The 27418-nt window shown below is 39.5% G+C and overlaps 1 protein-coding gene across 1 annotated transcript in view; it reads right to left on the bottom strand.

Annotated features, from left to right (window-relative positions):
- Nucleotides 1–27418, bottom strand: part of mbd2 (methyl-CpG binding domain protein 2) — a 37635-nt gene that overhangs the window by 8249 nt on the left and 1968 nt on the right. The window contains exons 2-6 of the mRNA XM_042509522.2: nucleotides 23607–23766; nucleotides 15446–15586; nucleotides 14418–14508; nucleotides 14144–14321; nucleotides 5069–5196 (exon numbers count right to left, since the gene is read on the bottom strand). Of these exons, the coding sequence (XP_042365456.1) occupies nucleotides 5079–5196; nucleotides 14144–14321; nucleotides 14418–14508; nucleotides 15446–15586; nucleotides 23607–23766 (688 nt within the window). The 3' untranslated portion in view covers nucleotides 5069–5078. The remainder of the gene's footprint in view (nucleotides 1–5068; nucleotides 5197–14143; nucleotides 14322–14417; nucleotides 14509–15445; nucleotides 15587–23606; nucleotides 23767–27418) is intronic.

Below are 27418 nucleotides of genomic sequence, written 5' to 3'. Positions count from 1 at the left end.
ATATGAGTATTTGTCCTCATGTTCCCAGTCTCAGTCATAGCTTAACTTAGTTTATGTGATATCCCTCTTTAGTGCACAAACTATATTAGAAAGAAAATTGCAGATGAACATTTAATATCTTGGAATTCACATTATAGACGCAACTGACTTTCCATCAGGCTTGGCTGGTATCACGATATAACAGTATACCAGGGTATTTAGAAATTCCAAGGTTATGTTTTTCAGTACCATCATAAATACATATTTAATTAAACTCGCTGTATGCAGTGCACAGCATGCCCAACCAAAGCTTGGTCTCTGGTTTCTATTGGCGGAACAGGCAGCTGAGCTGAAAGACCGCATGACACCTAGTGGTGTAGGGAGAAGTTACAGGACTGTAATCAGCTGGCTACCAGCAAGCAGAAAGAGACCGTGGGGAATAACACGTTTTTTTTTTTGTTTTTTTTTTTACATCTGACCTGGTGAATTAAGAATTTATTTCTATCAAACCGGAGGTGGTGATTGTTGAAACATTAGACTTACTGACTAGATTACTAACAGTAACCAAGATGGTTGGATGAGTTTTATTTTGTTTGTGTTGAGGTTGAATGAAGTTTCTCTTGCAATTACTTAACGAGGCAATTAAGCTTTGTCACTCTTCTCTGACCCCAAAAAAGTTGAATTCAAAAGGTGTACAGTTGTATTTCTCTGTTTAATAATGAAAATAACTGTGCGAATATTACTTTTTTTTGACGTTTTGTAGGTTTATATTGTGTATTTATTAGTAGCACACTTGTTGTCAGGGGGTTTGGGGTATTACTCATAACATTTTATACACTGGTGAAATTTCAGGGAGGTACGAAATATTATATACCTTCCAGGCATACTATCCATGTAACAATTAATTAATAGTTGTTTATTGTTAATAAACGTGTTTGCACATGATCAGAAAGGTAACACCTCCTTATCATTTTAAGCCAGAAAAATCAGGCTAGCTTACTCAGTGTTGAAGGCATTTTTAGACATAAGTGAATCAACATTTTGCCTTTATTTTAAAATAAGAATTCTTTGTTATTTGGCAAAACAATGATAAACAAATCAGTCCTCCAAAATGTTTGAAGATGCGAGTGTAGCTGGATGAGAATCAAAAGGATCCTTTTCGCTGAATCAAATTATGCTGAATCAGTTAAAACATTTACATATGAAGATTGAAGATTGGGGCCCACAACAGATTTCAATGACGTATGATGATCAGACTCCTGTTCCCCAGAGGGTGAACCTGTGTTACTCAGTGGCCCCATGACCTTTCCTTTATTGCCACTCTCAAGACAACCTGCACTCTGCTGTTAAATTATATGACAACAAAAGCTGATCTTAACCGTTTGACATCACTTTTCATGTGCTACACTCAGACTCCTTTCCCAAGTTTTTAAAACCTTGAACTCTGAGAAAATTGGTGTGATTTCTTTCAAAAACATGGGAAAAAGCCAATGAGCAACAAAAGAAGAAATTACCCAAAAATTTGCAAGAAATTATTCAAAAGTGAAAGTACAAGTAGATAACCTGTAAATTAGTAAATAAATTAATTATTAAATAAAATAAAATAAAAACTGAAAAGTAAAAGTATTAAATACTTGTAAAAGGCATCTGAATGTAGCTCAAGCAATGCCAGTCCAGGTTTCAAAGGGTTCATTGATATGACCAGAAATCCAACTGATCCAGGCTGCAGTCATCAGATGAGACCTTTCCCCTTTCATTGAAAACCCTCTGAACTCAAACTCTGCAGCAAAACCTTTTCACACTGAAATCAGTCTCTGGTCTGCTGTGCTGCCCTGTTGCCACGGCGACCCTGACCTGGATAAGCAGTCAGGAAATAGAGGGATGATGGATGGATGTGTGAACTTCTAAAAGTAAATGTTTTTTAATTTGGTTTTGTTTACAGGCTCTGCAGAGTGAAATATAACCAATAACCAAACAAAGTGTGATATAACACACACACACACACAAACACACACACACACACACGCGCGTGTATTACATTAACCATTAACACACACTCCAACAACAAGCCCACAGCCCATCAATCACCCACATACGCACGCGGGCACACACATACACACACACAGAAAGTGTGCAAGCCTGCTGCATGGCTGAGTTTCAATCAGACGCCGAGAATCCCATCAGCATTCACAACAAGCCCCCCCCCCCACCAACACACACACACACACACACACACACACACACACACACACACAGACAGGGTTTCTGACGGATTGGTTCTCCTTCTGCATCGTTCACAACATCTAAAGCTGTGATCTGTAACTTTCCTCATGTTTAAACTGCAGCACAGACTCATTTATATCATGTCGGCTGTACTTTAACAGTAACACTAAAGTATTACAAAGAATAACTCAGTTACCAGTTCTGTAGTTCTGTCCTGAAGTAGCTCAGTACTTCATTTATTTTAGTAATGTATTTGTGTACCATTTAGTAGTTCATCAGTTTACTTGTTCACTCATTCTATGGTTTCATAGTTCAGTTATTTTGTAGTTAAGTGGTTCAGCAGTTCTGCGGTTAATTAGTTTAGTTTTATTAGTTTTTAGTACTCTACTTAAATAGTAGCTAAATACTTTAGTAGTTCAGTTGTCAGTCCATTTGTCAGGGTCCTTTTCTACAATAGAAAAGTACTTATTAACATTGGAAAAAGTTGAGAGGGGTTTGGACTGAATGCAGCAGGTCGTGAGAGGATCTCCCCCAACAGCATACACCGAGCAGCCAGTCAGACCAGAGGGGAGAAACCAAACTGAAAGCACCGGATAAAGAAAGGGAGGAGAGCCGGCATCAGGGCGAGGCTGACCCGACTTGGACCGAGAGCTATTCCTCTTCCAAGCCTTCTTCTGACTAATGTCCGGTCACAGGTGAATAAAGTGGATAAGATGTGATTGAGGCTCACTCAGCAATGGGAGATCAGAGACTGCTCTGCACACATCTTCACAGAGACATGGTTAACCCCTAACATCCCGGATTGGGCTGTTGCACTTGATGGGCGGACCTTGTTGGGAGGCGACAATGGTGATTTTACTGTTGGGAGCCTTCAATGGTGATTTTACTCAAGTCATCCTTCACCTCCAAAGATGTAGCTGGCTCAAGGACAAATGTAATTTTGTTTTTTAAACTTTGTTTAAAAAATGACTCATAAATCTACTGTCTACCATCTTCTACCTTATCATAGATTATACAACAGTTAGTTCTGACCAAGCAATTTGACTGGTCGAAAGGCATCAGTGACTGCTGATATACAGTGCAGCGCTGTATATGCACTGGAGTTTTTAACTCTGCATGTATCACTCTGCTTCACAGCTGTTTTAAACTGTTAGGCTCACACTAACAGTCTGTAGTTATCTAACGTTATCGTAGATTGTATCAATGTCTGAAGAGCAAGGAAAACCCTGACCGGTATCATTGCTCAAAAAATACCTGAGCAAAATCCTGCCTGTTGCAAAAGCCCTTGTCCTGCAGCCCAGGAGGGAAGCAGTTGTGACGGACCGGTTTTGGTAAGCTGCTGTTCACTCGGAGTAAACCAGCTGTTACAGATGTTACACGGATGTGCAGTGAGACAGGGACACAATCGTCTGACACTATCCACAGCCTGAGAGACACCGACGCACACAAAGGCGAGGCCCTTTGCTGTATGTCGTCTCCTCTCTCTCTCCCCCTTTCACGCTATCAGTCTGTCCTAATGAAGGCTAAAATGCCAAAAAATAATCTTAAAAAAAATAGATAATTAAAAAATAATTAAATTAACAAACAAATCATAGTCTGTTGTTGCTTATTACTGTTAATAAATGATGCTTGTAGAACTGTTGTATAAAAGCAATATTACACTCGAGGTCGTGATGTTGTACTGTATATCATCACAGCTGTGATTCGGTCGTAGGCCGCAGGCCGAGTGCCAAAGATAATCACCACTGCAATGATATACAGTATAACATCACAGCCTCTCATTTGATGTTGCTTAATTAGTAGTGACATACTTAAGTAGCTTTTCAATAGTTAGTTAGTTTACTAGTTCAGTGGTTACCTACTTAACTAGTTTGGTTATTCAGTAGTTACATATTTTAGTAGTTTAATTGATCAATAGTTCTGTAGTTTACAGGCTTAGTAATGACATTCTTTAATAGATGAGTTTTTTTAGTGTTTCAGATATGTACTAGTTCAGTGGTTACCTACTTAACAAGTCTGGTTGTTTAGTAACATACTTCAGTAGTTTAGGTGATCAATAGTTTCATAGTTTACTAGTTTAGTCGTTACATACCTTAGTAGTTTAGTTTTTAGCTCTGTAATAGTTTAGTTGTTTAGTATTTCGATAAAATGGCAGTAACAGTGACACTGTAGTGAAATAGTTTAAGTTAATATAGTAGTTTAGTAGAGATTGAAGTAGTTTAGAAGTTCACCTTGTACATCCACACACACACACAATACACAAATGTCCCCTGCTTCAAATATCCACACACTCAGTCTGACTAGTAAGTTTCTGTGTGTTGAGGTTGAAAAAAGTGTGTGGTTCCTTATCAGCTGTGTTATTGTGATGATGTAAATTAAAAAAATCTACTCTTGTGTTTTGTACCTTTTTTCAGCATGCAATGATGTTTGCAACTGTTTTAAAGCAACTCTTTACATCTCGCTGACTTTTCTTTCCCCTCTTTTCCCTGACAAGATACTTCATCTCTTTTTCTTATATTCTGTTTCTGACTGATGTGCACCTCATCTCATCTGCCTGAAAGCAGGTTGGGTTACCATGACAACTGGCTAATGTTAGCTATCATCTCTGCGATCCTATTTGCAGCTCGTCTGCACATTGGAGAAGGAGTCTTAAACGTGTTTGATGCTTAGTTCTCACGCTTCGACGTATTGGACAGTGTAATATTAAAAAAATGTTTGTTTTAAATGGGATGAAATGTTATTAAACTTGCTCAACAGAGAAATGCACTCATCTTGTGCAGCCTCTGTCTGAAAAAATAAACTGCAGTAGAACAGAAAGAAAGAAGGTAAAGAAAGGATTATTAATAACACACTTCATCTGCCTTACCTGTCTGTCTTCAGGCCGTCTTCCCCTCCAGCAGCTCTCGGGTGTTTTCGGCGGCCCGCGCCAAACCATCAGCCATCAGCGCCTCCTCCAGACTTCTCCTGGCCTGGTACACTTTCAGCTCCTGCTCCCTGCGCGCACACACACACACACACACACACACACACACACACACACACACACACACACACACAAGAGATGATGTCTTATTATGGGTCCTTTTAAAGCACCTTATTGCTTGTTTCATATCAACATTTACAGTGATGCAGTGTAGTGAGCACTGTTCGAGACCAAAAAACAAAAAAAAAAACAGCTGTTTCCACTGAATTTTTTAGTGCTGTTTTTCCAGCAGCTTTTTAGACATCTATTGTGGGTGGTTTTTAGGGATCCATGGTTCATTTCAAGCGGCTTTTTAGGCACCAATGTTGGTGATTCTTGGGGACCTCTGGCTATTTTTTAGTGGCTTTTTAGGCACCATAGTGGGTATTTTATAGGGAACTGTTGCCAGTTTTCCTGTAGCTTTTTATGCACCAATGTAGGTGATTTTTAGGGACCTGTTGCTATTTCCTATGGCTATTTAGCCCCCATATAGGACCCGGTGCCGTTTTTCCTGTGAACAAACATGAGCGTGTTTTATGGACCTGTTGGTATAGAACAGAACTAAATTGGTATAGTTTGACTGACGTCACCATCCTGAGGCTCCTCCTCTAACTGGCCAAAAATAAATATAAATTAAAGAAGCACGTTGACCTCAGTGATTAAAAACAGTGTTTACACATGCTGAGCCATGAAGAATGCTGGCAGGTCATGTTGAACTCAGACAGCCCCCCCCTCAGATTCCACATCAGCTCTTAAAAGTCGACATGTGTTTGTGTGTCTTTGCTGTCACAGACGCAGACACAGAGATTTCCCGCTGCCTTTTGTCAAAACCAACAAAAGACGTAAAGAAACACGGAGGAGAGACAGAATCAGCTCCATCGTCTCAGACTGAATCTGGATTAATAAACAGCCGGAGATACACGGCCATGGAATACAATGCTATTTGCTTCTGTTAAAGGAAAAAAAAATATTACAAAACAGAAAAATGCAAAGGATGAATAATGAAAAATGAATACAGTTAGAAAGTATAATTAAAAACTAAATTAAAGAAAAATGCAGGGATGCTATGAGATAGAACTGCATGTGACAAAAAGAAAATTTATAATACAGAAAAAAGAGATGAGAGGAGAAGGAGAGATGTGTGCGTTTGATGTAGAGGAGGACAGGAGATGAAGATGAGAAGGAGGAGGGAGAGGAGAGGAATGAGAGCGATTTAGGATGACAAGCACATTCAACTGAAGAGAGGGAGAGGAGGGAAGAGGGAGAGAATTGGAAATTAATGGAGGGGAGAGATAAGAAAAGAAGAAGGAGGAGGAGGAGGAGGAGAGGAGGGAGGAAAGCTGGAGGGAGAGAGGATATATAATAGGAGAGGAGATAGAGAGAGGAAGATGAGGAGGAGGAGGGGGTGAAATGTAAAAGGAGAGATAGATACAGGAAAACAAAGGAATAAGAAAGAGAGAAGAATGCATTTTTGGAAGGATGGAGCAATAAAAGAGAGATGGGAAAGATGAGGGTGAAGGAGGGATGGAAGGAAAAAATAAAGGATGGAATGAAGAAATTGAAAGAATGAATGAGGAAAAATGGAAGGAGGAATGGAAATAAGGGGAGTTAAGGAGAAAAGGAATAGGAGATAATGGGAGGGGCGGATATAGGAGATAAATTGGGAGAGAATGAAACAGCAGATAAAAAGGGAGAGTAAGAAATAGGAGATAAAATGTGAAAGGGTGATGAGAGGGATTGAAGGAACGGATGGAGGGAGTGAAAAAGGTAAAAGGTAAAAATGGAGAAGAGAAATCGTGGGAAGGATGGAGGATGGGAGAAAGAGTGATCGAGCAAAAAAGGAGAGAAGGATATATAAGGAGGGACTGGAGAGGATGTAGTGATGTATTCCAGTGATTCTGCTGTAATGGCTTCGGCCAGCTGTTCTCTGCTCCATTTTCGACTGGACAGACATACACACACAACACACACACACACACATGCACACACACTCATAAACACAGTCAGTCAGCGTGTGTCCCCACATTGCCCCCTCCTGTCAGGATGCATGAACTGTCTATATGGTTTACAGAGACTGATCTTTTTCTTCTTCTTTTTAAATGTGTTTAACCCTTGGAGCAACATTGCTTTGAACCTTCAGGAAATTGTTGCGATTTCTTCTAAAAACATGGGGGAAAAGGCAGTGAGCAACTTGAGCAAGAAATGTTCCACAAATTGTAATTGACATTAGTAGATTTAGAAATTATTATTATTATTATTATTATTTTAAAGCTAGGGGAAAATTCTAGAGAGACAAGCTAGGGAAAAAAATGTATTTCTATTGATTTATGACTAGTTAAAGTTATGTTGCAAAATTATTATAATTTCTAAGCACTTTTCCCAGATCATTTCCTTGTTTTGTTTTTTTTTTTTAATCTTTATTAAATTTAGTCATTTCACTAATTTTCTTGTACTTTTCTCTAATTTCTAGCTAATTTTTAAGTCTTTTTTTTTGGTTCTTGCCTTCTCGCCATGAATCAAGTGAAGTATAAGTATGAAGCATTTATTAATTTCTTTGAATATATACTTGTCAAAAAGGAGTGACGCTTTTTTTTTTTTTTTTTGCTTTGGGTTTTTTGTTCTTCTTCTCCACTTATCCAGGGTCGGGTCGCGGGGGCAGCAGCCTAAGCAGGGAAGCCCAGACTTCCCTCTCCCCGGCCACTTCGTCCAGCTCTTCCCGGGGGACCCCGAGGCGTTCCCAGGCCAGCTGAGAGACGTAGTCTCTCCAGCGTGTCCTGGGTCTTCCCCGGGGCCTCCTACCGATGGGATGTGCCCTGAACACCTCACCAGGGAGGCGTCCTGGAGGCATCCTAATTAGATGCCCGAGCCACCTCATCTGGCTCTTCTCAACGCGGAGGAGCAGCGGCTCTACTCCGAGCTCCTCCCGGATGACCGAGCTTCTCACCCTATCTCTAAGGGAGAGCCCAGCCACCCTACGGAGGAAGCTCATTTTGGCCGCTTGTACCCGCGATCTAGTTCTTTCGGTCACTACCCAAAGCTCGTGACCATAGGTGAGGGCAGGAACGAAGATCGACCGGTAAATCGAGAGCTTTGTCTTTCGGCTCAGCTCCCTCTTCACCACGACAGACCGGTGCAGAGTCCGCATTACTGCAGACGCTGCACCGATCCGCCTGTCGATCTCTCTAGCACCATCCTTCCCTCACTCGTGAACAAGACCCCGAGGTACTTAAACTCCTCCACTTGGGGCAGGATCTCATCCCTGATCTGGAGGGGGCACTCCACCCTTTTCCGGCTGAGAACCATGGCCTTGGGTTTGGAGGTGCTGATTTTCATCCCGGCCGCTTCACACTCGGCTGCGAACCGATCCAGTTAGAGCTGGAGGTCACGGCCTGATGAAGCCAACAGGACCACATCATCTGCAAAAAGCAGGGACCCAATCCTGAGGTCACCGAACCGGACCCCCTCAACACCCTGGCCTGGGTTTTTTTGTAATTTGCAAAATTATTATAATTTTTGAGCACTTTGTATTCAGGTCATTTCTTAGCTTTTTTTCTTTTTTTCTTTAAATTATTTTTTTATTTATTTTACTAATTTTCTTGTACTTTTCTCTAATTTCTAGCTAATTTTTGGGTTATTTCTTTTTTTGTTGGCCACTGCCTTCTTTCCATATTTTTTAAAAATTAGGCCAGTTTGCTCAGCTGCAAAGGGTTAAGCATTTATTATTTTCTTTGAATATACTTGCCAAAAAAGGCTAAGATTTTTTTAAATCATTTTTCATTTCCCTTCTGTAAATCTCATGGTTGCCAATGAAAATGAAATTGACAAAAGAAAGAGTAAAACTTGACAGTCAGTCATAATTGCAATAATTACATATATTTTACATATATTTCTGTTTGAGGTTTTTGCTAATATTCAGGTAATTTTCTTGTACTTTTTTTTAAAGCTAATTTCTTGTTAATTTTAGTACATTTTTTTGTGAAGTTTCTGTTTGCCTTTGTCCCATGTTTTTAAAGACACCAAGCCAATTTGCTCAAGTTCAAAAGCAACAGTGACAAGAGTGAAATCTGCATTCAGATTTATTGGAAAGACATCAGTTACTGGGTCACAAATTGTTGATAAACAGCCATATTTGATGAGCGTGTTGCTGGCTGGTGCGTTAGTGTGAAATGTGAGGAAAAGCAGAGGAGCAGCTCTTCCTCAGGGACAGACAGTCACTGCAGGAAGTGATCAGGCTGCGTCAGCAAGAACAGTGCGTCCACTATTACACAGAGAGGGATATTATAGTGGGGTTGCAGTGCATAAAGCCCTCATTACAAAAAGCAATTTTACACAGGGCAGTTTCACACAATACAGCTGAAATGTTACTCTTTTCATAGTGCTCGTTTGCACACAAATGCTCATTCAGAGTCAGACATATCACAGCCGTTCAGTTTAGAGGGTCATTGTCTTGCTTTAAGAGCACCTCAACAATGTCCTGGAGGCAGACTGCTGTCTCTCCTGCTGCCAGTCCACACTCTAAACCTTCTCTACACAGGGTCTTGAAGCAAGGACCCTCCGGTTCCCAAACCAAGTCAGCCTTCGCTACTACTGCCCAATGCACATTTAAGATTTAAGGTTTTCGCTAGTGCTAAAAACATGTGTACTGGTCTACAGAGATGTAGAAACGTGATATGGTCATTCTTCACCATATTCTCGACAACAAGATGAGTGCATAGTACTAGGGGTCAACAAAATGCAAAACAAAAGAATTTTATATCGATAGCTATAAAATCAAACCCTGAGTGACCCTGCTGACCAATTCTGGAGTTTCCTGACTGTGTCCCGGCTACACTTTGCTGCAGACGATCAGGTCGTCACTCACCCTGTATTATTATTATTAGTAGTAGTATTAGTAGTAGTAGTATTTTGATGGTAGTAGTAGTAATAGTAGAATATAGGCACACATGCATGCTTACACACACACACACACACACACACACACACAGACACTTTATTAGACCAACTTTAACTCACTAGCTGGAAATCTAAAAATCAAGTTTGTGGAAAGTTTCAACCAATTTCTTCCGAATTTCTGAACTAAAGAGAGCCCGGATGTCCCCCATGAACCAGCACCATGCTGATGTCCCAGGGTTTAGACTTTATCCATATGACTTGTACACAATTAAGTTTAAATTTTTGAGATTATAATGTGTTTTGCCTTCCTTCTACCAGTGAAATAAATGGCTGCCGTGAAAGGGGAAATCAATCTAACTGACTGGATGGTGGAGGTAAATAAAAGTGACCTGCTGTGGCTAATGTGCTGATGTGATTGTCCTTAAAACAGCGGATGTTAGGAGTCGGTTTAAGCAGGTGAATCGGTGATTGTTTTCAGCTGATCACTGCCTCAGCAGCTCTTTCAGCAGCTACCTGGGTGTTTGGTGTTAATTTCCCAGCCTTCACCCCCCCCTCTCCTCCCCCTCTTTCATGCTTCATTATTCCTCCTCTCTCATCACCCTCTCATTCTCCTCTCTCCCTACGACTTACAACTCTGTCTACCCAGCATGCATCAGTCATCCGGACTCATCTTATCTGGCTAAGGCTTGAGTGGAAACGCTGGAAACGCTCGTCAGGGTTCATCAGAGCATGAGAAAAAAAAAAAAAGAAATTATATTTTAACACGTCTAACATGTTTCTATGATATTTAAAACTTAACAATGCGAATGAAGATGAGATCTTAAAGTGAAACACAAGTATTTTTGAGCACACACCCTAAAACTCCATGTAATGACACTAAGTGATAAGATTTTGGGGCATCAGAGCTGTTACATTCCAGATATTTTAGTAAAAACGACAACTAAATAGCACATTAACTATTACTGCCAACCCTGCAAGCAACTTTCCAAAAACATTCTTAGAACGGTACAGTGCAATGTTTCAGTCATGTTTTCAGCGGCAAGTTTCCTTTAGTTCCAAGAGTGATCTTAAAGTTCGGGTAACGTTCTCTATGAACATCAAAAAAAAAAAAAAAAAGTAAATAATATATATATATTTGGTTATTGTTGTTAACATATCACATTACAGGAACGTTTCATAAAAAAAAAGTTCTGCTGATCTGTCACTAAAACGTTTCATCTTAGTCAGCATTTAACCTTAAAGGAACATAATTTGAAACAATAAACATCCTTCTTTCTTTGTTGTAGATTGAAACGTTTTCTTTAAAACATTATTATAACTTGTAGGTCACGTTAGCCAATGTTGTGGGAAATGTTCCCTGCTGACTGGGTTTACCGCTTTTCCACCAACATAGATCCATTCCAGTTCATGCACCTACATTTGACCAGTTGAGAGCATTTTTGCCAAAAATAAATTGGTTGAGAATCCAAAAACACTGGCTCGGCTGGAACCAAGAAATAGCAGGTTTTCCTCGACCTGGAGTGAGAGCCGTGATGACATCAGTGTGCATGTCATACTCTACAGGCTGGACAGAGAGGACGGAGAAGACAACAGAGTTTAAGGAAGAGCCTGCAGTGGTCACAGCAGCTGGTTTATATCCAGCTGCTGTTGTGCACTGCAACAGCTCTCTATCTATCTCTGTCTCTCTCTACATATCTATCTATCTACTGTATCTATATACATCTACATCTATCTATCTACGTACCTATCTATGTATATATATATATATATATATATATATATATATATATACATCTACATCTATATATCTATCTGTATACACACATATATACATGTATACATCCACATCTATATATCTGTATCTATATACATGCATATTTATACATCTACATCTATCTATAGATCGATAGATTTCCTCTTAGTATTATTTGCTCAGTCCATCTCTCTCTCTTCTTTTCTCAGGTGCAGACATGCATGCACCTAAACACATACACATGAGTGACCTCAATAACCACCCAAAGCATAATAAATAACCAGTTTGTATATCAACAACAGTAAGAATACCATCATGCCTGATCATTTTGTTTGTTTGTTTGTTGTTTTTTTGTTTGTTAGTCCTGTTTTGTCTAAAGTTCCGTCTCCATCTACCCCCATGTTTGCATTGCCTATCAGGGAAAGCAGTTTTCCCACATTTTAAAAAACCTGTATACATGGGCTAATTTGTTGGGGAATGCAACAGCTTATGCTAATAATGCAACAGTAGCACAGACCCAGTGCTCACTCAGTAATGTCAATTACAAAGCAAAATCTATGTAAAGTTTGCTAACATTAACTAACATTAGCCAACGTGCGCTAATGCTCATATCATCCAATTACGATTTGGGCGTGTGCTGCATAAAAAAAGATTACATTACTTCTAAATTGAGTTCACATTTTAATCAGCTATGAGCTCCAAAGCCATCTGATGCAACGAGACAGAATGAATCATGATGAATATTTCCCAATTCATAATACACACTGCAAAAGGTTGCAGAGTGAAGTGAGAATGTCAAGTAAGAAACATGCAGTTAATGCTGAATAAAAAACACAAATACAGACTCTTCTTCAGTGAAGAAAGAAAGTAAAGGCAGTATTTTCAGAAAAAGATGACTGGTGACACTGAAGATACTGCTCAAACCAGAGCTCGGCATGAATGGGAACTCTCTTGTGATTTTTAGCAGCACTGGTGGCAAAAAAAAACCAAAACTATTGAAATACAATAATAATGAACTTTTTTTTGGTTCAGAGGGTACAGGGTCAGCAGCTGCAGCCATGTTAACCAGCATGTGTGCACACACCAGAGAGTCATCATTATCATCAAATTGGTACCATTAAAAGTGCACAGAATTTGCTGTTGGTAGGAGTCTCTTTTTTTCCTCAAATTTCCACACTGATGTTTATCCACGACAGCCATCAGACATATTAACGGAAAGTTAAAGTCCCACTGACTCTAAAAGATGTGTATCACGTCTGTTTGTTTACATTTGACCTAGTTAGATTCTAAAGAAAGAGTGCAAATTTTGACTCAAATTGGGGCAATCAGACATTAAGGGCTTAAAGTACCTAAATTGGCTCGACGAGCTGTCTGTGTTTATTTGTGAGACTTCCTGTTGCTATTAGATAATCAGTATGAGTCTGTCCTTTTTTAACCTGCAGGGTTTATAGATATAGATTTCCATGACTTTGAGACAAATTAAAGACCATACATTCTCTGAAATGACCACTGATACTCCTTATCAGTTCTTTTTCATTCCTATTCAATAGCTTTTTAGAAAATATATCATTTAAAAAAATAATGAATTCAGAAGTATTTAAATATAACGTAGGGACTGTTGGTTATTTATGAGGGGGGAGAAGGAGGTGCAAAAAGGGGGAGTAATGTCCAATTACGGTGTATTTTGGTTTTGCTTCTTTAAAACATTTTGGCCTTTTTCTAATTTTAATTTTAGGTTTTCTTTTCTTGAAAATATTTTGGGCATTTTACAAAAAAACATTTTGGCAATTTTTCCTTTTTTTATTTCTAACAATTTTTTTAAGGATGCATTTTGGTGATTTTGATCTTTAAAAAAAGGTGATTTTTAAAGAAAATATTTAAGCAACATTTTTATTATCATTTTGTGGACATTTCTAAAGAAAACATTTACGCAGCAGTTTTTTAGGTGTTTTTAAAGAAAACAGTTTGGTGATTTTTCTTTTTACAAATTTCTGGCGATTTTTTTATAGGAAACATTTTGGCTTTTCTTTTTCTTTAAAAATGTTTGGTCATTTTTAAACACAATATTTGAGCAACTATTTTATTCTTATTTTTGCTGATTTTTGAAGAAAATATTTTTATCTTTGACAAATACTATAAAAACAGAAATTATGGTCTGGTTTTTCACATTTCCAATGGTCCTCTGACACATTGGTTGTTTTAATCGGTTTGTAAAATAGTTTTCCATGACTTTTTCAGAACTTTCATGGAATATTTAATTTTCCAAAACCTTTCCAGACAAACCCTGAACCTTGCTCAGTGCCTCTGCTCATGTGCAGTGCAGTGTGTCTCACCGGATGTGTTCGTCGGTGACGGTGAAGGCCTTGCACAGCGGCTGAGACGTGTTGAGCCAGATGGCCGGATTCTTCTCTGCAGCCACAGACGTCTGTCCCGTTATTGGAGCAGACGTCATGTGCAGAGCGCTGGCGATGGCCGACAGCAGAGTGTCATCGCTGGAGTCTGGACCCACACCTGCAGAGAGAGACAGAGAGAGAGAGAGAGAGAGGTCAGAGGTCAAAGGTCAAGACCGGAGCATGGTGTGTGTTGAGCTTCATGATGGAGACTCACTCTGCAGGCCTTTAGGTAGGTCCATAGTGCGCAGGACTTCCTCTGTGACGTCTGATGACCGCAGACCTTTCAATCTCCGCTCCCAGAACAGCTGCAGACAGACGGAGAGACAAAGAAGAGCTCACAGAGATGAATATCTGAAGGATCTCTGTACTTTCAGTTTAGTCTCCTTCATTTCAGTCTCACTGTTTTCTGATTCTTACCCGAGCTGGATGCTGCTGCTGTGTTTAAGATGCTGTTCACACCAACCAAACACTCATGAGCTCTCCAATAATAACACCCACACAACTGAAACTTTCAACATCATATATAGCAAGTTCCCAGCAACTTTTATATAAAGCTCAAGAAAATATAAATAACAAATAAATGAATGAAAATAGCTTCCCTGAGGCTTATCAAAGTAAAAGTTCCTCCCATGCTGACACTTTCTTTGCTCTTTTTAATGAATGGATTTCATCAGCAATCATTAAAATAACAAGCTGATACGGATAAAGGCCAAAATGACAAATATCGGCCCCAATAATTGTCCAGGCCACTGAGTCGACCCCCACTGTATACACAATACTCCTTTTTTTGTACACCATATCAATACATAGTCCACTGTAATGAACGAAAAACATACAAGAACAAATTAGATAATTAAACATTTCTCTCACGCATGTTTTCTATTTTGCTTCTTTCTCTCCTCTCTCAATTTGTTTCACTGTTTCCCACAGCATCCAGCTCCTCTTCCTCCCACCTTATTTCTCTTCCTCTCTTCTCATTCATCACTTTCCTCCTCCTTATCCTACACTTTCATCCCTCCTCCTCTGCCTGTCATCACACCATCTTTCATTCTCACTGCAGAGCACACAACCTGTGTGTCATGCTGCTTTTATACCATGATACCTCAGCACCCTCTAGTGGCCTCTGTCACCTTGACAACCTGGTTTCCTCCAGCGTCACTTGTGTACCAGCCAGGGCTCACCCTCAGGCATTACCATGGCGACACCACAATGTGTGTGTGCGTGTGTGTGTGACCCCCTCACCTGTCTGGGCTGCTCGCTCGCTCGCTGCAGGTCTGTCTTCACCTTGTTGCCGGGATGATTTGTAACCTTGGTAACAGGCTGTTTAAAGATGGACGCCGTCTGTCTGATTGGCAGTGCTGTGTTCAGGTCTGGTTTCCCTCCCTGGATAGACAGAGTGTATTAATGGACACATGTTCTTTTTCTTTCTTCTTTCCTCTCTTTTTTCCCACCTTCCCTCCCTCTCATCATTCTTCATCTCATTCTGGTTTATCTTCCTTAATGTGAGACAGAGTTATAATTAACCTGCAACCTGTGTGTTTGTTCACGTGTGTGTGCATATGTGTGTGTCAGCTGGGCTTAAAGGGTTAACCCTTAAAAACCTGGAGTGACATCATTTTTCATGCTGCTGTAAGATGCATTTAACAAGCATTTAAAGCTTTGACCTTGAAGCAAACTGGTGAGATTTCTTTCAGAAACAGGAAAAAAGGCTGTGAGCAACTTGGTAATTGCAAGAATTTAGCAGATTTAGCAAATTATTTTTAAAAAGCTAGGGAAAATGTCTAGGGAGAAAAGCTTAAAAATTGTATTTATAATGATTAATTAAAATTATGTTGCAAAATTATTAGATTTTTAAGCATTTTTTACAGCTCATTTCCTTGTTGTTTTTTAAACTAATTTTTTTCCCTAATTTTCAGGTATTTTCTTTTACTTTTCACTTACATTTTGCAAAAAATTTGGGTCATTTCTTTTGTCTTTGGTCACCACTTTCTCCCCATGTTTTTATAAGAATCATGCTAATTTGCTCAGAGGGTTTAGAATTATTCATTTCTTTAAATATATACTTGCCAAAAAGGGGGAGACTTTTTTTAAATGAAAAATGTCTCAGGAAAAAAGGAAAAAAAACTGTAACAAAAAAAAACAAAACAAAAAAAGCCAAACAAACAAAAAAAAAAAAACTATGGGATAAGAAAAAACTATATTTATATTTTTTATAAAAATGACATAATTGTAATTACAGTATTATCATTTTTTTAAAGGACTTCTTCCAGGTAATTTCCTTATTTTTCCACTTTCTTCTCATCTTTTTTTTAATTTATGGAAAATTTTCTTTTACTTTCTAACTTTTTTCAAATTTTTGAGTCATATCTTATTTTGATGGTCATTGCCTTCGGCCAGCGTTTCTGAACTAAATAAAGCAAATTTGCTCAGGTTGCAAAAGGGTTAATTCTAAGTTGAGGTTTCACAGACAACAACAGGAAGCGTGTGTGTGTGTGTGTGTGTGTGTGTGTGTGTGTGTGTGTGTGTGTGTGTGTGTACTCCCAAGTAATGATGTGTGAAGAGCTGCAGCAGAGAGTTACAAACCATGACAATGCAGCGCACATGAACGCATGCACACACACACACACACACACACACACACACACACACACATTATTACATGCTGAAGGATGTTGATGTTCGTTGACTGTACTGAAAAAAACACACCAGTAGCACGCAGCCACCGTGCCAAACAGTGATTTCATTAATTTACCTTACAATAAAGACTTGACGCAGCTGCACACAGACCTGGGACGAGCCTTTTTCACAGGGGGGACATTTTGACATGTGACAGCAGAAAAAGCGCGGGTGTCAACTGATGGTTGAACCAACCTGTCCAAAAAACACTGAGGAACTCCACCCTCTCTCAACCCCCTACTGAGCGGCAGGACGTTGGGTTTCAATGCCCCTCCGCCTCCTTTGTCCATCCACATGTGTGCCGCGCCGTGTTTATCTGTTTGCATAAACATTTGTTGGATGAATTCAAATTGCTGCAGCAGTTAGGGGGAAAACTTTGCAGATCTATCATCAATAAGGTAGGTTAGGTAACTACCTACTGAATCAAACAACAGCAATAACAGCGGCCTCCGTTTGGCAGTAAATTGCACAGGACCTGTCAGATACGAGCGGCTCTGTTAGTCAGTATACTATAAACAGGCATAATATCAAGTTTGTCACTTATTTCTTATTACTTATGAAATACAAGTTGGCTTTAGCAGCGTAACGCTGTCGGCACTGCTTGTTGATGAAGGCTATTTTTTAATTTGCCAGAACATGTCATGACAAATGCTGGTTCAGTTCCTACAATCAAACCAGTTTCAGCTCAGACAGGACCGGCAAAACCTGACCCAACACTCGAGTGCGTCGACCTGATCGGACTGTAGAAAGGTGCGTGGCCTAAAAAGCTTGGGAATCGCTGATTGAGGATATACATGCAAAAATATCATGCAAAAACAACAACCCGAAAACAAGCCTGGTTACTGTCAGCACTTAGATGCAGATGTTAGTAAAAAAGTAGCCACTATATTTTCACAGGATTTTTAGGGTGCTGGACCTGTATACATTTCAAACTCAGAATTTTAACACTAAGAAACAAAAGGGTGGAGGATGATTCAAGTGTACTATGACATGGTTGGGAATTAGCTCCAGTTACATGTTGGTAAAATATACAAGTGGCTGCTTGATTTGCTTCATTTACCAGACAAAAAAAAACAACTGAGAGGCTGATAGATTTTTGAGTCCAGCAGCCACAGTGGCAAGTGGACTAAAGAGTTCATTTCCAAACCTGACTATAGTGATTTAGGGAACAGTCTTTGAATTTCCCCTAATTTTTCCAAGATTCTCTTGAACCGTATTCTTTAAAGACATCATCACTGAGCAGCTTAACTTAAGTGGAATGTGATAACAAGAAAGTACCAACAAACAAGTTAAAAACTGTGATATGAGTAACAGATGGGCATAAAGTCAGAAAGTCAGTGAACAACACTTGAGCGTGGAAACTTAATCTGGACCTTCGAATCAGTAGGTGGGTTTCCATTAACCTCAAATTGCACAAATTGAAATTGCGAATATAAAATACACCTCATGGAAATGCGTCAATTTTGAAAAAAACATCCATTTATCGCAAAAACGTTTTTAGCTCGCACAAGGTGGTATTTCAGGTGATTTAAAAAAAGCCATATTTGGCAAAACTGCAATGAAAACACTTTTTTGTCTTTTCTAGGTCACATGATGCTATGGCTATGTGCTTGTCAATAGGAACTGGCTCCCTCATGATGCAGCAGGAGTTACAAGAGGTGGTATTGCATCGCATAACTCTTCAAAAGTTGAGCGGATCATCCAGAAGTTTTGAATTCACAATTCCTCTGTGAAATCGTGGACTATCACCTCCCAGAAATCCCTCATATGTGGATGATCCTACTTATAATGGTCTCGCTTTTCCATTACCACTTGCATAACAAGACTACGTCGCCTTGGATTTCAAATAATGACGGCTAGTGCGATGGCTGCAATAGTAATTAAGGTGCTGATGTTTTAAACATCCATCACCATGCTTCTTGGAATGTTATCAGAGGAGAAGTCACAGAACATCTCTCAGTGGAGACGCAGTCATCTTACAACTGTGTATTATTGACATACTGGAAATATCTCTGAGGTTTTGTGCGAATCTGTAATGGAAACTTGCCTTTTACTAACTTTTTAACCCCAGAGATTATGCTGGGACACAACAGGTCAAGTATGGCTGCAGCAGCCAAAGTGTGTGCTGAACTGAGCAAAGGATGCATTTTATTGCTCATGAATTCAAACTTAAAAGATCCTGGCAACCTGTCCACAGACAAAGAGGAATCCAACTTTTAACTTGTAGGAAGAATGTTTTCTTTTTGTCAAAAGATTCAAAGTTCACTTTATTGCCCCACATTGTGGAATATTTGGACTGGGCTTCCACCCATCTGCATCCATAAAATACATTCCACATATGTACAAGATGAGGGTAAGACAGCTCTGGAAAACACGAAGCACATCCAAGAACATAATAATAAAGCATACACTGATGCTTTACCATTTGTAAACTGAGCAAATTGGTTTTCTCTCAAAAACATGAGAACAAGGCAATGAGCAGCTTAAGAAGAAATGGACCAAAAAAAAGAGAGAAATTAGAAAAAATTTACAAGAAAACTGAAAATAAGTAAAAGTTCCTCCCATTCTGACACCTTTTAGCAGACTTGTGAAGAGGGGGTGCTGCTGCAGGAAGTGAACCGCAAACGAGTGGTGATATTTCGTCGTGTTAAGTCTGGATATAAAAACACACACAAAGAAAATGCACTCACACACTCTGTGAGTTCTGTATCTGGAGAGGGGCGCAGTACTGATGAGGTCAAAAAGACGTGGTTTGATTTGAAATCTGACACCAAAAGAATCATTGCAAATTTCAAACAAGAGATGCAGAGCGCTCGAGGGGGGACAGCAGGCAAAGACCTGTCTGACCTAGACCGTCGGGGCCATCATTGGAGAGACGGTATCAGGTGTGCCGTCAGCTGGACGTGTGGACACAGACCTGGGCCCTGAGTCAGCGCCTTCATTATTATAATTTAATTCAATATTATACAACTGAAGAACGGAAGAACATGCAATAACCACTTGCTGCTTTTTTGTTTAGTCCTTCTGTTGTAAATGCTGATATGTGAATCCTACTCCAGTCCAATTTTTGTTCAGCCTTGGAACCTGTAAATTGTTGCTCTTTGTGTATTTATCTCGCACGTCCTCCACCATTGTGACAGCGATAAGTGCATGGTTTTACCCAAAGCTGAACATTTTTCAACTCTCCCTGCTCTGAATAAAAGCCAACCAGGCAACATTCAGCATAAACGCCTCGCCACACTGCTGCCGTTTGTAGTGTAGCTTAAATTCGTGACGCTCCAATTGCAAAGAATTTGAAAAATGCGCTGGCTTCAGGAAAAGCACTTCGGTTAACATGGTCCCTCCTTTAATAAAGCGTTTGCAACAGCTGTAATAGAAAACATTAACATAACTGCATAGCTTTAGATAATGAGTCCATATATAAAGAGAGGCTCATTTCTTATAAAGCATTCCAAAAAAATCTCTCCTCCTACAAAAAGTCAGTCAATCAATCTCTGGAGCTAAATATCAGCACATGTAGGAACCATTTCGCTGGTTTCCAAAGTCTAAAAAATGTGCTTACTCTCAACAGCATCACTCTGAGACGTTTTGTCCTGATATCTCTCTCTGTGACACTTGGCACACACAAGCTCTGATCCTCTTCCTGCTCCCCAGAGGATGAACCGCTCCTCTAGCAGCAGCAACAGGAGGGACTGTACATCTTTAGCTCTTCTGCTGACATGAACATACTGTGGCTGTAATGAACACTGCAGCCTTTATGGGACACCAGCAGGACTTTCCACTGGTTCTCCAGGTTACTTTAGGTCATCAGGGTCACATGAGAATCTTTAAACAGAAAGCTATACCTCCGTTTTTTAACTGTGTGTGTGTGTGTGTGTGTGTGTGTGTGTGTGTGTGTGTGTGTGTGCTTACAAAAAGGAACCCCGAGAAGTTTCTGTTTTTCTACGCTCTGCTGTTTGGGAGGAGTCGGTGCTGCTGTTATCTGTGGTACAAACACTGCACCACACAAACACAGAACAACACAAACATGCATACGTGCACAGAGGCATGCCAGCACGCACGCTTGACCGCACACACACACGCACACACTGAACGGCATTACAATATCCCTAACGGGGGACTGTCCTGGAACCCTATCCAGGTGTGGACGTCCGTTTGTGGTCATTTTGCAAAAACATATATATATATAATGCTTTTGAAGCATTCTTTCATAATATTACTGAAAATGTGTTTTTTATTTATCTTTTAAAGAAATTGCCAAGAGGGGGCTTGCATCCTTGAACGACGTGTGTCTATCCGAGAGGGGACCTCCATATACCGCAGTGAAACTGTCTGTCCCTACTCTCTCAACTAATGAGTGTTTCTTTACCACAAAGACTTTCTTTGGCTGCAAAGAGACAAAAACAGTGTTTAATAAACTACATAACAATTTTCTTTTTTTTACTTCAGCTTAATTTGGCAAGGAAATCTGCATGCTTGTTTGATTTGTTGATCCCTTTGCTTCAATTCAAGCCACGTCTTCCATCTGGGCCGATTGGGAGTCATAAACAAACATATAGTGTACAGAGGCGCGCGCACACACACACACACACACACACACACACACACACACACACACACACACACACACACAACCACTTGACTTTGAAAGGATAAATCCAGGATTTTCCCCACTCTCTCTCTCTGTGTGTGTGTGTGTGTGTGTGTGTGTGTGTGTGTGAGTGTGCGTGCGTGCGTGCGTGCGTGCGTGCGTGTGTGTGTGTGTGTGAGCTGACCAAAGGTTGGATGATCATTCAAATTTAATTCAAAGGACTACGGAAAAAAATGAGTCTGCTCTGCTCATAGTAATGTTTGTTAGCAGAAGTTGTTTAAGTTCAGCAGAAAATTCTAAGTGTGACGCAGGAGACTGAAAATCTGCAGACAGATGTTCACGACTAAAACACCCAGGGCTGAAGGCGAGACCACTGAAGTCACATCCAAGACGAGACCAAGACACGTCTGAGTCAAGCAGCCAGGAGACAGAGGAAAGTCAGAGTCAAAACACCCACGAGACCGAGATAAGTTGGCGTCAAACCACCAACAAGACAAGTCTGAGGCCCAAAGTCTCTGAAAGCGATAATTGACAAGCCTCATTAGACGCGCATGCTTGATGCGCACTGCTGATATCAGAATTTAAATGCAAACACCACAGAACCAGCAGAATTTTAGGAAAAAGTAATAGGGTGACATGCAAGAAACAGTATACACACAAATTTTCTCTATTTTTTGCTCGTATCCATGAATTTAATTATTTTTTGTTAGTACAGATGTTTTCTTGTTTTTGCTTTTCTCTAGGTAAGAGAAAAGTTTACGAGTGGTCAGAGCACCAAGGTAAGAGCAAAACAGCTCGATTTTTACAGGCCACATGTTTTTGTCCAACTCAAGGAAAAATAAGTTTTATATCTGAGAAACATTTTTAAAAAATGCATGAATAGCATTGAATCAAATTTAGATAATGATTCAGAGTAATTATAATGACTGAATTATTACATTTCAGGGCTAAAGGTATACTACTATACTTGCAGAATAGGGCTGGGTAAAAAAAATCAATTCATTAGTGCATTGCAATATGTTTTTTCCAAATTCAATATCGATTCATAAAATCCGGAAAACGATTATTTGCATTGTAATGACGCCTCGCTCCTGTGGGGGCAGTGTGTGCCACCAGAGTGTGGTTGACATGTTCAGAGGCCCCACTTAACCCCCAAACAACGTCTGTTATTTATCCATTAAAATGTTGACATTGGTGCGAGGTAGCAGTGTGTTAAAGTCAGCACCAACAACATTGAAAGCCGATACACGAAGACGATAGTATTTACGTCTTGTGTGAGCCTTGTGAGTCAGTGTTAAAACACTGCAACAATACGACGAACCTACGCAACCATTTGAGTCGACACCACGCAGATGTTTTGCAACCTGTTGCTAACGCTGAGGCTGTGGATCACACACAAATGCAGGTAGATAAATCCTGCATAAATGTTTATTACTTTTGTTGAGTTCAGCTCAGGCAAAAATGTGCACTTTTCTGTACTTAAAATTTATTTTAGTTTTAATTTTTGTTTAATAAATAATAATGTAATGGTAAAATAAGTTTTGGTGTCCGTTTGTTCTAAATCAATACAGATAATGCACACTTTATTGAACACATATCAGAAGGTATTCGAATGAATTATCTGGGTACTTCTGACATCAACACACATAACTGAATCAATATCGAAGCAACTGGATCAATATCGAATCAAATCGAAATCGAATCAAATGGTGATTATGAATGTTTGGTGCGTCTGGAGTTGACTTCTCTTATTTTTTCTCTTACCAGAACATTAAAAGAAATTTGAGAGAATATTGCTGCATGAGGCCTCTAGTCTCATATCACAATATCGATATAATGTCAATATATTGCTAAACTCTATTCAAAACACCCATAAATCTGAGACAGTCAAAATGGCCAGAAAACAGTCTGAGACGAGTCTGAGTCAAAGCATCAGTAAGACAACGATGAGTGAAAACCCACAAGGACAGAAGTCAGGGTCAAAACACACACAAGACAGAGTCAATTGGACAAGTCCCTCACGGTGAATGATATGGTTTAGTGTTTGTCAACTGACCTGCTGAACTGTCGACCTGTTGCAGGAAGAGCTGCGTTAATCTGATAATCTGATAAGCGACAACACGACCGCCGCGTTACCTTAGCCAAGCTGAGCTGGTCATGTCGCAGTCTTTGTTTGCTCTTCTGCAGCTTTCCAGGCATCATCTTCCCTGTCCGGAAGTCGAAACATCCCAGATCCACTTTGTTTCCAAGGTAACGGGACAACTGAGGCTTACTCCTGAACTTCTTCCCTGAGGGACTGAAGGAGAGAAACGAGAGGAAGGAAGGAGAGGAGTCAGACAGATAAGGATAATATGGTTACAGATTTGAACCCTTAGGGGCCGCTATTAATATTACACACTCATATTGCCCTGCGCAGAAAATGAGCTTTTCAAAATCAAGCATGAAAAAATATTAGACAATAATATTATTTTCTAATTTAACAGAGTTCTTTTTTTAACCAGCATCAGTCCTTATCAAAAATATCACATATTCATTAGTTTTCAGAATTGTTAACCCTTTACATGTCAGGTTTTTGTCATGATGCCACTATGTTTTAGATGAAAAAAAAACTTTTAAAAAAATATATATATATTTTCAATATACAACATGCTCAGCAGATTTTTTTTTTTATTATTATTATCACAGCCTGGGATATGTCAATGATTTGCAGCAATATTGAGTTTTATACTTGTGAAGTGTCAAATACACACACTCATAGTGCTCTGCACACAAAATGCACTTTCAAAATCAGGCTATAAAAAATATTATACATTCATATTATATTCTCCTTTAATTGGGTTAAATTGTTAAATAAATATGAAATATATTGAATATTAAATATTCATTGATTTTTCAGAATTTTAACCCTTTAAATGTCAGGTTTTTGTTATGATGTTTTAAGATGAAAAAAAAGAATTATTTTCAATATACTACATGATAAGGGGGGGGGGGGTTGATCTCGAGGACGCTCCCAGGTATAAGGGGCTTGTCTTTCCATTATGGCTCCATAACACGCCTATGTGGCCTTGGATTGGAAATAATGACGGCTAGTGTGGTGGCTGCGATAGAAATAAAGCTGCTGATGTTCTGAACATCCATCACCATGCTTCTTGGAATGTTATCACAGACGAAGAGTCGCACAATATCGCTCAATGGAAACACAGTTATCTCGAAATTGTGTTTTATTCATGTTTTATTTAATTGTATTTCAAAAATTGCTGAAGTTTTGCACAAATCTTAAATGGAAACCAGCCTACTGTCAACTGATTAGCTTAGCTTAGCACAAAGATGAGATTCAAGAAGAGACAGCCAGCCTGGCGCTGTATGACCATCGCAAAATGTATCTACAAGCATCTCTAAAGCTTACTAATTAACATATTCTACTCTCTCTCGTTCGTTCCATGCAAAAACCAAAGTGCAACCACACCAGTTTTTGGCTCTGAGCAGATGTCAGGCGTCCAGGGGGACACTCCAGGAAGTTCTCGCTCTGCTTGCCAACTTTAAACTCCCATGGGCGCCAGTTCAAACTTGGCGTCCACTGCGTTGACAACGGCTGAGCTATGACATCACATCTGACACCAGCGGGAACACTTCCTCATTCATCTGCTCCGCACTAACACACCAAAACTCTCAAACTGAGCCCTAAGCCTCTGACAGCCCTGAGACAGAGCGAGGGACGGACCAAATACCCTCACAAAGACAGAAACACAAGAGCAGACACACAGTCGCTCAGCTGTGTCTGACATGTAGGTCAGCAGCCACAAAGCAAAGATCAGACGCTCTGAGTGTGTGTGTGTGTGTGTGTGTGTGTGTGTGTGTGTGTGTGTGTGTGTGTTTGTATAATCAGAATTTGGTTAATTTTGGATGTCTGATTGGTTCCATCAGAACAAGCAGCCTGAAATGTACTTTTATGGGAAAACAAATATGCAGAGTATCAAATACATTTTGAAGGCAATGAGCAACTTAATAAGAAAAAGCTCAAAAATTTGAAAACGTAATCAGTAAAAATTTACGAGAAAGTCACCTGAAAATTATTTTAAAAATCAAAAATTTTTAGAAAGAGCTTAAATTTAAAAAAATTAAATAAAATTTCATATGTATTTGTTTCTTAATATCTAATAAACTAGTAATTCTCTCGTCACCTTTAACTATTTTTGCAGGATATTCTTGCCGAGTTATGTTTTCAGGAGAAATCAAACCAGTTTTGTCAGCTCTCAGGAGTTTTAAAGCTTGCTAAAGGCGTCTGAACGCAACACAACACAACCGATGTCCACCCAGGTTGTAAAGGGTTAACCTCGCTGTAGCTCTTTCATGCAGCTATATGCTGCTGACACTGAGGGAAATATTCAGACTATGTTTTCATGGCTGCTGACATCGTGTGAGTGCCAGCTGAAAAATAAAATGTGGCTTTGAATGAAGAGCTGCTGACAAATAACATGAGTGTAAGGACGGAGCTGTCGGAGGGCCCAGCAGGGTGGTGCTGCTCTTCCAGTAAAGCAGAGTCGCTGACTGGTTTCCTTACTGGAACTGATGAGTCACATTACAGAGCAAACTGAAAGTAAAGGCCAGTCTCAGCTCTCCTCTCCTACATGTGGACGCTTCAGGATGTGACGGCTGTTTTCTGACTCGGAGCTGTTGATGTGATCAAGCCATGCCTCCGCCGTCGCCGCTGATCAACAGGAAGCGAGCAGCCGGCGGCTCTGCAGCGTCACGGCCTCACCACAAAGCTGCTCTGGCAGTGACGCGGTTTCCTCTGCGATCTAACGCAGCAGCTGTTAGCGCAGAGACGGAACCGGAAGAAATGTAAAGCTGAGACTTGAGAGCGAATTTTGATCTGCTTTAGAGAACTGAAATATGATGGTTACTGAGGCAGAAAAGCACAGACGCACAGACGGTGGTTAACCCTTTAAAACCTGAGCAAACAACACAGAGATGTCTCACATAACTTCAGCTCTGTGTCGCACTCTGTGAGGAATCTTTGGAAAATAATCTGATTCTGCACACGCCAAAGCAGGGGTCGACCGATACGGGGCCGATACCAATTATTGGTATTTATTGAGACCGATAACCAATATTTGGAGCCTATATGCATTTACGATAAAAATGAAAAATCTTTCTGTCAATATTTAGAAATTTGAATAGAACAAACTCCAACACAAAACTTTGTTTAAATGCCTTTAGCAAATCAAAAATGAGGCTTTCTACATCACATGCAGCAAGTTCTCACTTTTTTTATAAAGTCAGGCGAACATTTAAATAAAAAAATGAATTAATAAAAATAGCTAAGTGCAATTTTCCTGTAAATTATGTTGCATCTGCATTGTACAGTTTTATGATTGTAAGTGTGGCAAAAGACTGCATTTTTGAGATGTGGTTGCAAAATTCACAAATAAAAAAAAATAAAAAAATAAAGATTGAATGATATCAAATGCTAAAAACAATAAAAAAATTTAAAAAAATAAAAATGGCTTCCTGAGGTTTTGCAAACTAAAACTGCCTCCCATGCTTTCTCCTTGCACTTTTTAATGAAATTGTTTTATCGGCGATAATTAAAATAAAACAAAGCAAAACGGGCCACATGAGATTTCTGAGACCATGTTTTACCGCACGCTACTGATGAGAGTCAGAGGACAATGTACTCCTCTCAGGATACAGTCATTGTCAATATTTTCATTTATTTGTTTATTTTTGTTATTATTATTATTATTATTTATGTTACCTTTTTCTTCTTCTTTTTATTTTATAACATCATAATTATTACTTACTCTGACTGGTAATACTTTTTAACTCATGTATATACACAATGGATTTGTTTTGTAACACTGTGAGCCTAGTGTTCTGAAAATAATTTGTTTTAAAAAAATATATAAATAAAATGTCAATACAGGTAATCAGCAAATATTGGCTCC

The sequence above is a fragment of the Plectropomus leopardus genome, chromosome 20, assembly GCF_026936395.1.
Source record: "Plectropomus leopardus strain MGB_pleo_1.0 chromosome 20, ASM2693639v1, whole genome shotgun sequence".
Classification (NCBI taxonomy): Eukaryota; Metazoa; Chordata; class Actinopteri; order Perciformes; family Serranidae; genus Plectropomus; species Plectropomus leopardus.
Note: the sequence above shows the minus strand (reverse complement) of the source record. Positions and strands in the feature narration are given on the sequence as shown.